Below are 9,672 nucleotides of genomic sequence, written 5' to 3' on the forward strand. Positions count from 1 at the left end.
CACACACACACACACACACACACACACACACACACACACACTGTAACACACCTGTCCTGGGTGCAGGTGTGGGTTTCCTCGATGACGGAGATCCGGCCGGAGGACCTGCGGGCGCAGGACCGCGACTCTCCTCCGGAGGCGCTGCTCTTCATGGTGACTCCGCCCAGCAACGGACACCTGGCGCTGAAGAGCGCCCCCATGAGGCCGGCGCTCAACTTCACCCAGCGGCACATCGACCAGGGCCAGCTGCTGTTCGTGCACAAAGGTAACACAACCTTCACGTCGTCTCCTCCCGTCGCGTCAACACTTCCAACGCGGGAGAAGCCGGGAAAGAGTAAAAGAGTCATTTATTTACTTCACATCATAAAAGCCAGAAATGTCGTGTTTAATTTTGACATACGAACATCATACGAACACACAACAGAGGTGACACGGGAGAGATTAAGAAGCCACACATTGGTCCGTCTCCCAAATTACAAAACTACACACAAACTGTGAATAAAACCAGACACAATATTTAAAAAAGCCATATATTGAGTTTATTTTTGTGTATATATTTTGTATATATATATATAGTCCCATTTCATTTTATGCAGCCGACATCTCTTTAGCTGATATCTCCAAAACGAGGCAACTCACACCAAAAACAATCCAGATTAATGAGCCGCACTACAGACAAGAAGACATTTTATTTAACTGTCCTCTTTTTAAGAAGCAGGATATTCATACATCAGATGTTTGAGACATTGAGTTCATCACTCACACTTTCCTCAACACAACCTGGAACGACTGGCTTCAACATTGCATTAAATATGAAGCATGGTGGAGAATAAATCAGTGATGTAATGTTTTTTTTTTAGAGTCCAGACTCCATGTTGTTGTTGTTCCTTCATGCGTCCACTAGAGGGTGCTAAATATGTATTTATTTATTTGCATGAACCACAACCGAAGTAAAACTATCTGCTCACAAAACTAACGGCAGCAGACAGAATACAAGTCCCTTTTAGAGTAGACATCCTTTAATTATTATTATTATTATATATATTTGTTTGTTTTTGTTGCATTTCCAGGTGCCATGTCGGGGGGATTCAACTTCCAAGCCAACGACGGCGTCAACTTCACCCCCCGGCAGATCTTCAGCATCACGGCCAGAGCCCTGGTTCTGAATCTGGAGAGAAACCGTCCGCTCAAGGTGTTCCCAGGTAAACCCTTCGCTCCCAGTGAGAGTCCAGTTGTCAAGAGTGGGAGCACTGGGATTGAGCACTGGGATTGAGCTGGTTGATCGAGGTCAAACGTCGCCAACCGTGTGTCTCTCAATATTAGTTTCATGCTTCTGTGTCGTGATGAAACGACTCCGCCGCTTCCTGAAAACCAGCTGAAACAACACGTCTGTCTCTCCGTCATCCGCTCGGCTTCTTTCTTTAACTCGTGCTATTAATATCCATAAGCAAAAGTATGGATTTACTCTTTTCTCGCCTCTGTTGTCGGGCGCTCTGAAGTATTTTCTCAGCCCCCCTCGTCCGCCGCACCGGCCTCCTCCGACGGCCTCTTTTCCCTCCGCATTGGTTTTCTGGGAGATGTCCGCCGGTGGTGCCGGGTCGAACAGCCAGAAAGGAAGAGGGGTGGCAGCGAGCTGCCAGCTGGCACGCTCCGCCGAGCTCCCCCAGCCGCCGCGGGGGTGAGTGGGTACTTGAAAAGGCCGGGCCGCTGTCTGTCTGAGGCCGGTTTGTGCTTTGTGCCAGGCGGAGGGAGGGCACTATGGAAGCCCATTCCCACCACACACCCCAAAAAAAAATTAGGACCAAAAAAAAAATAAATTAGGACCAAAAATAATAATAATAATTAGGGAAAAAAAAAAATTAGGACCAAAAAAATTAGGGACGAGAAAAAATTAAATGAAAAATTAAGACCAAAAATAAAATAAAATAAAATTAGGAACAAAAAAAAATTAGGACCAAAAAAAAATTAAAAGTAAAATTAGGGACGAAAAAAAAAAAATTAGCACCAAAATAATAAAAAATTAGGACCAAAAATAATAATAATAATAATAATTAGAGACAAAAAAAAATTAGGACCAAAAAAAATAAAAAATAAAATTAGGGACGAAAAAAATAAAATAAAAAATTAGGACCAAAAATAAAATTAGGGACAAAAAAAAATTTGGACCAAAAAAAATTAAAAGTAAAATTAGGGCCGAAAAAAAAAAATTAGGACCAAAAAAAAAATAAAAAAAATTAGGGTTTTTTCAAGTCAACGAAGAAAAAAAAAGACAACGGAAAAAAAAGAAGGTGTTTTTTTGTGTGGTGGAAATGGGCTTCCATAGGGCACAGAGAGAGAGAGAGAGAGAGAGAGAGAGAGAGAGAGAGAGAGAGAGAGAGAGAGAGAGAGAGAGAGACAGAGAGAGAGAGAGAGGGAGAGAGAGAGACAGAGAGAGACAGAGAGACAATGAAGGGTTTTTGATGGGTGACGTGAAACCACATCCACTATTTGTCTTCTTCCCCCACAAAGGGCTCACATGTCTGGGTGAAGCTGCGCTCGTGCTACTTCAAGGAAGCCAGCGTTCACCTGAAAGCGCTCGAACAGGAAAGACGCTGTGACGTTCCTGCAAATACCACATTTACTGAGACTGATACGCTCTTCTTTAGTTTCGATGCAATGTGTATGGCCACGGTGGGAGTGTTTAGCGGGCTACAGTGGTGACGTGTTTTTTTTTTTTTTAGGCCAAACACCAGAAGTCGGCGGGAGTTTTTCCCCATTTGATTTGGGATTCTTGCAGACTTTCCCTTTAAGGTGGACGGCCTTGTTTGAAAAGTCCCTGCGGGCGCTCCAGCTGCTGCTCGTCGAGCGCACTTCTCTCGGCGCACATTAATAACTTAAAAGCATCTCGGGAAAAGCAGGATATTTAAAAAGCGAGGGAGGCTCCTCCCTCCATCGCTCGCCAGTGGAGAGGAGCGAGCCTCGGGGATAGCGACGCACACTTTCACACTCGGCCCCGGTTCCACTGTGGAAAGAGGAGCCTTGATGCTATTCATTGTCTCCATGATGCGGCCTTCTTCTCACGATTGTGATCGTTTCATTGGAGAAAGGTTTTTGTTTTGCATTTCTACAATGCACACTGAAACGCTGCGTGAACATCTAACAATGTAGGAAAAAAGGCAGGTTTTCATTGTAAAGAGGCGAAAAAAAAACCTGTTTTCCCCTCTGAAAGACAGGTAGGAACGACGTGCAATGAATGGGTTTCACTGGGCTTTGACCGTTCTTTCCTCCTCTTATCATTGCCTGCCATCTTTTACCATCATCAGTCTTTCTCTTTTTCTTTTTCGGATCCTCGCAATCTTCCCTGTGGCGCCAGAGCCTTTTGGAAGTCTGCGTGGTTCATCTTGAGAGGAAAAGAAGCATCGTCATCGCACATGAGAGTAGCGCTCTGCTCCTGCGACGGGGCCGATCCACTTTTTAAGATCTCGTTTGGGTTTTTTTATGTAACACCCCGCACTGCAGTCTGAAAAAAAAACCTGTGAAGTCTGCCGCGCAGCTTTAATTTGACACATCAAAGGAGTCTCGTCGGCCCAATGCGGCGCTTGTTTTTGCATCATTCGGTGTCGAATAGATGGGAAACGCCTCCAGAGCGTCGTGGGGGGGACTCGCAACACTGGATGCAGACGCAGAGAGTTTTTAACTTTAGAAAAAGTCGCACGTCGAGTATATTTCACCCAATGCACCTAAAATAAAATATACTTCTCATCAGAATATATTGGAATACAACAATACAAGGCAAGTTGAAGTACTCTGCTTTTATTTTCCTGGGAGACGTGAGACTAGTTCTGTAAAGATACCAATAAGACACACTTACCTTTAATAAGACACACCTACCTTCAAAAAGACACACTTACCTTTAATAAGACACACCTACCTTCAATAAGACACGCCCACCTTCAATAAGACACGCCCACCTTTAATAAGACACACCTACCTTCAATAAATCACACCCACCTTTAACAGGACACACCTACCTTCAACAAGACACACCCACCTTTAATAGGACACACCCACCTTCAACAAGACACGCCTACCATTCGAGCCACTTCACCCGTAGCTTCCGTGGTTAAATTTCCCTCCTTTTCCCTCCAGGCACTTCCACTCCAATCACAAATGAGGGTTTACGAGCCGTGACCAATGACGTCAGCAACACCTCGACCCGAGTCATCACGTTCAGTGTGGTTCGGCATCCCAAACTGGGACGCCTGGTGAGCAGGCAGCCGGATAACTCCACGGTGGACGTCTCCAGTTTCACACAAGACATGGTGAGAGGAACAAAAAGACACTTTCCCCCCTCGTTTTACACATAAAAACAATGAATGTGTACCGTTATAAATATTCCTCCGTTCATGTGAAAGCTTTCCAGGGTATTAATAATAGATATTCTGCTTCCTCTTTCAGGAAATAGCTTTCGCGCTTCCTTGACTCTGTGGAACGTGCAAAGGCTTTTACGTAATCGATTATTTCTGATGGATTGGGATCCGAAACAGTTGAAGCGGCGACGCTTCATGCACTTTATTTACTGCTGAGAGCACGTTTCAATCCTACACGTACCTCTGTACTGTCTCCCACAACGGGGGAAGGATTATTTAGGCCACTGAGATGTTTATACAGTTGATTAAACCATCGCTTCAACAACCTTTGCATGCAGATCAGCGTGTTTGTGCAAAAGTTGTTGATGTGAATTTATTTTTGGACGATGATTCGCCCTGAGGTTCCTTGTTGTTGTTGTGTTTTCGACATATTAGGTGGACAGGAAAGAGGTCCTGTACATTCAAACCCCCGTCGAGTCCGTGGGCTGGGAAGCAATGGACTCCGTGACCTTCTCGGTGGCGTCGCCGCCCACTTCTCTGGACAGCCAGACGTTCAGGATCGACATTTCCTACGACAATACGGGACCTGAACACAACACGGTCCTGCTTGCGAACACAGGTATGAACAAGAGTAGTAGGAAAAATATTTAGTAGCCTTGAGTGTTCACCCAGAAACAAGAGCGACAACCACATGGCGTTATTTTGTGTGCTGATGGAGCAGCCACGACGTTAGCTTAGCCGCGCAATCAATCCAAGAGCCATTAAGAAAACAAGAATTTTAAAAGCTATTTACTCGCGGAAAGAACCAACGAAAGACAAATTCAGACTTTTTACAAATCGGCATCCTCATGTAGTTATTTCGGCATCCATTTTATCTGTTTGTTGCAATTAAATCACAGCAATATTGTTTATTTTTCGGTTCAGTGCAGTTGTAGTACACCAGCCGACGGGTGCCTCGCTAGATGAAATTCACGGAGCGCCTCCGGGTGATGTAATGAACCAAGACAAGGCGGCATTTAGGTTCCCGGTATATCTGGGACTTACTACTTGAAGTTAGGTTTGGTGGTAGAAATACACTTGTAAGGGAGGCGTCATTGGTCACCCCACCGCCAACCCCGGCGTATTTGACATCCCATCACGAGCTGTTCTCTTAAAATGTCCACAATGTTGTCCCTTGTGATTTAAAGAAATGTTTGCTTGACGCTAGGCGCTGAGGTGACGGAAGGGGAGAGTGTCATCATCGACGAATCCAAGCTGGATGCCACCAACCTGCTGTCCAAGCTGCCGACGCCTCAGCGGAGCTCCAATGAGGTCTGGTTCCAGGTGGCGTCTCTGCCTCGGCACGGCGTCATCGTGGTCGGGGAGAGAAACCTCACCAGGGAGAAACCCAACTTCTCCCAGTTCATCGTGAACAAGTACGGCATCACCTACAAGCACGACAACTCTGAGACGACTCGCGATTCTTTTGCGTTCGCCGCGTGGCTGAATCCGAAAGGCAAAACCGCGCAGCGACCTCAGGGCGACATGGATGTCGTTGAAGAGAGTTTCAACATCACAATCGCGCCTGTGAATGATCAGCCGCCTTTGCTAAAAACCAAAGCGCCAAGCCTGAGGGTGGTACAAGGGGACACGCTGGCCCTCGGGCCCTCGGATCTCAGAGTTGAGGACTTGGACAATCCTCCCGAGGATATTCAGTTCTCTGTGATCAGCAAGCCAAACAATGGTTACCTAGCTCTGGAAGGTAGTTTGGATGAGGCAATAGTGGCCTTCACCCAAGCCCAGATCAATAACAGGAGCGTCTATTTCATCCATGATGGAAGCTCTGTCTCGGGGGTGTTTTACTTCAGTGTCACGGACGGCCATCATAAACCGATATATAAACTCTTCAACCTAGAAGTGACCGAAATCACCATTTCTCTGGTCAACTACACCGGCTTGACTCTGGAGCAAGGCAAGACGTCGGCGGCGCTGACCCAAGACAACCTTTCCGCCGACACCAACGGGAAGAACGTCACCATTCGCTACCAGATTACAAGGCCTCCCAAGTTTGGCAAACTTTTGAAGGACAACCGAGAGGCGGCGCAGTTTGAACAGGACGATCTGCAGGCTGGAAGGGTGTCCTACCACATGATCTCCCTCACCTCTGCAGAGGACAGCTTTGAGTTCACCGCCTTCACTTCAGAGGCGAATGTGACGGGTCAAATGTTCAACATAACCGTCAGACCCTTGATCCAGGTCGGGAAAGGTCTGAGGGTTCCCAACGGGATTGCCGTCAAACTCGACACCAGCTTCCTCGACGCCTCCGAACTGGCCAATGCCAGCGATAGTGACCCCGTGTTCGAGATGATCTCCCATCCAAAGTACGGCAAGGTGGTTCGGACAAATCCTAACAAGTCCAGGAAAGTTGTACCAGTCGAGACGTTCACCTTTCAGGACCTGGTGCAGGGGAAGGTGGCCTTGGCGCTGAATGCCAACATGTCCGGAGTCCAGGAGCTGAACGACTCGCTGGTGTTTGTACTGAAAGCGCCGAACGTCCAACCGGCGAAGGGAGAGTTCCACTTTACGGTCGTGCCGTACGATCCGGCGCTTTCCCCGACCGCGGAGCGCCCCGTCCCGACCACGTCGCCCGTTCCTCAGACACGGATCCAGGCTTCCAGAAACGGAAGCGCCCCGCCGGTGCCGTCCACCGCTTTCCTCTCCACCCAGCAACCGAGCAAAAACCACCAAAAGTTCAAGGCGCGCAACCGCTGGGGGAACTCCAACAGAACGAGCATTTTCGGCACGACGCTCGGCAAACCGACGCGTGGCCCCGAGGACTTCCCCTTCAGGAACACGCCCGTACGCGTCGAGTCCTACCCTCACAAAACCTCCAGCCCGCTCCTGGTCATCCTCCCGCTGCTGGCCCTGCTGCTGCTCATCGTCATCTTCGTAGTCCTGGTTGTCTTCCTCCGGCACCACAGGCGGAGGAAGCAGAACACCGCCGCGGCGCACGAGCCGCCTCCCGCCGGTCTCGCGAGCGGCGCGTCCTACCGGGGTCAACCGCAGAGGAGCGCGGCGGTTCCCACCGTGACCGTCACGCCGTTGAACCCCAGCCTCCCAGGTAGCCCGGTTCTCGATCGGTCACTGCTGCAGAATCAGGCCTCGGTGTACGACACCATCGACTCAAACACGCTCATAAGTTCTTGGAGTAGCGGCTCCCCGGCGTCGTCTTCCCAAATTATTCGAACCGCCACCCCGACGCTGCGGACGAACCAGTACTGGGTATGATCGCTCATGATCCAATGTGTGCTGGAGGCTGCTGGGAAGGTGGTTGGAGGAGGCTGCCACGAACCATCTTAAAGCTGCAATAATCAATACTTTTGAATTAATACTGAAGCAAATTACAGTGTCATTTGTAATGTTTCAAGTGACAAAATCTATTATCACCCAACTCTGCAGATTTATGGAGAATTGTTTGTCTCATTTAACTCATTGTTTTAGTTTTTTTTACTGCGTAACGCTTGACATTTAGCGACCTAAAGACCAGGATTTCTTGTGCAGAGCTGGGGGGCTAAACCAGAACCAGAAACCGCTCCAATGGGACGATGACGCTCGCTCTACGTCTGCTGGATGATTGAAGAGGCAATTGTTTGCCTGAAACTTTTAAAATACCAACTTTATAACGTCCGAGTTAGCTCGTCTTCATGCTCTTCTGCCCCCTAGTGGTTAACAATGGATTGATTTGCAGCTTTAAGGATGGACACGGCGGAAAACCACCTCAGCACGTTATTCAGCATCTGCTTTTGTATTTTAATGAATCGCTCACTGTTGAGTCATCATTGTGGTAAATCATAACCTAAGTCCAGCGCCTGATGTATGTGTCATCACTCGCACTTGTTATCTGGTCCTCATGCACGTCGAAGTCTCTTTGCATTATGGGTAATCGGAGGGGAGGGGCGGTGCGAACAATCGGCTCGAAACTGTGAATTACTGAAGACTGACGCTGGCACAAAGATGTACAGTCGTGAGCAGGATTTATATCGTCGTTCTGTATGATATATATAAATATTATAGTATATTAACTTTTTGTAACTCAGGTATTTTGTTAACATTTGCTTCATGTTACCTTTTCAAACGAGGGTTGCATGTATCATCAATAATCGAGGTCTTTGTTTTTAACGTAGCAGCATTGAATATTACCCCAGCATGGCTGTTTATCGAAACGGTTGGGTTTTCGTATCGCTATAATAAAAAAAAGAAAAAGTTATTTATAGGCCTGATCAAACGACACTGGTTTAAAATGATGGCACTGTTTTTTGTATTTTCATTTTGAATTATATTATGCACAGTATTTATATATTTTCAAGAAGAGCGCACTGAAAAGTCAAGACACTGATCTGAAAACCCAAAATCTACACTGGATTCAACGGACCTGCCGCTCCGCGCTTTAAGAGTCTAAAAACACACAAAGCACAAGGATACCGGCCGGTCTTTCGTAGACAAAATGACAAGAAAGTGACAATTTCTGAGACTGTGTCGCGTTGCTTCTCCCGCAGGCCTCGGTGGGGTTGTCGCTGTAATGAAAGGTACGGCAGGTTATAGGAGAGGAGGGAAAAAAAAAACAGGAAAAACCACTGAAATGATGTTACGAAACCGTTTTGTACTGAAAAGAAACGTCGATCGAGTGTATTCCAGTCTCTCATCTGAATGATGTAACCTACGATATGTAACGGAAGTGTCATTTTTATTTATACCGTATTTTTAATAAACCACTTTAAAACGTTTGCGAGGAATCACTTTGTGTGTGTGTGTGTGTGTGTGTGTGTGTGGCCCTCTTAATGGTGCTTCGCTCGCTGCAACAAAGGATGCTCTGCACCAGAGGACCAATTAGAAATAGATTAATTATTGTCATCATTTCTCCCGGTCTCCTGCAATTATCGTAACACAAACGCTAAAAATCAACGGGACGTGAGCGGCACTAAAGGTGTTTTGTGTTTTCCCCCAAAATGTCCGCTAAGAATCCAAAGTGAAACATGTAATGTGATTTGGGGAAAGCGTACAAGTGTCTCTTTTCACACTGATGACTGACGGTACGGCGCCAATTTATTTCCTCCCCCAGAGGACGTTCAGGATGTCCGCCACGTGCGCGCAGGTTTTTTTCATTTGAGATTACAGCTAGCTCACGAATGCTAATTGTTTCAGCGGAAGAAAAAAAAAATGCGCCGAGCTTCTGGGAATCGCACACAATCGGCGTCCGTGTGCTAAACGGGTTCGTCGACAGTAAACGAGCTAATGGGAGCCGCGAGCCGCGGCGTCACATGCCGGTTGCAAACTTGGCACGACG

At 47.2% G+C, this 9,672-nt stretch overlaps 1 protein-coding gene across 1 annotated transcript in view; it reads left to right on the plus strand.

Moving 5' to 3' along the window:
• The window catches only part of cspg4ba (chondroitin sulfate proteoglycan 4ba), a 24,836-nt gene extending 15,724 nt beyond the window's left edge, over positions 1–9,112 (plus strand). Inside the window, exons 6-10 of the mRNA XM_068566843.1 lie at positions 67–265; positions 1,071–1,202; positions 4,129–4,301; positions 4,785–4,968; positions 5,557–9,112. Of these exons, the coding sequence (XP_068422944.1) occupies positions 67–265; positions 1,071–1,202; positions 4,129–4,301; positions 4,785–4,968; positions 5,557–7,616 (2,748 nt within the window). The 3' untranslated portion in view covers positions 7,617–9,112. The remainder of the gene's footprint in view (positions 1–66; positions 266–1,070; positions 1,203–4,128; positions 4,302–4,784; positions 4,969–5,556) is intronic.
• Positions 9,113–9,672: the final 560 nt, after the last annotated feature.

Source organism: Clinocottus analis, unplaced genomic scaffold (assembly GCF_023055335.1).
Source record: "Clinocottus analis isolate CAN_PGR_092001 unplaced genomic scaffold, fCliAna1.0.p SCAF_7, whole genome shotgun sequence".
Taxonomy (NCBI): Eukaryota; Metazoa; Chordata; class Actinopteri; order Perciformes; family Cottidae; genus Clinocottus; species Clinocottus analis.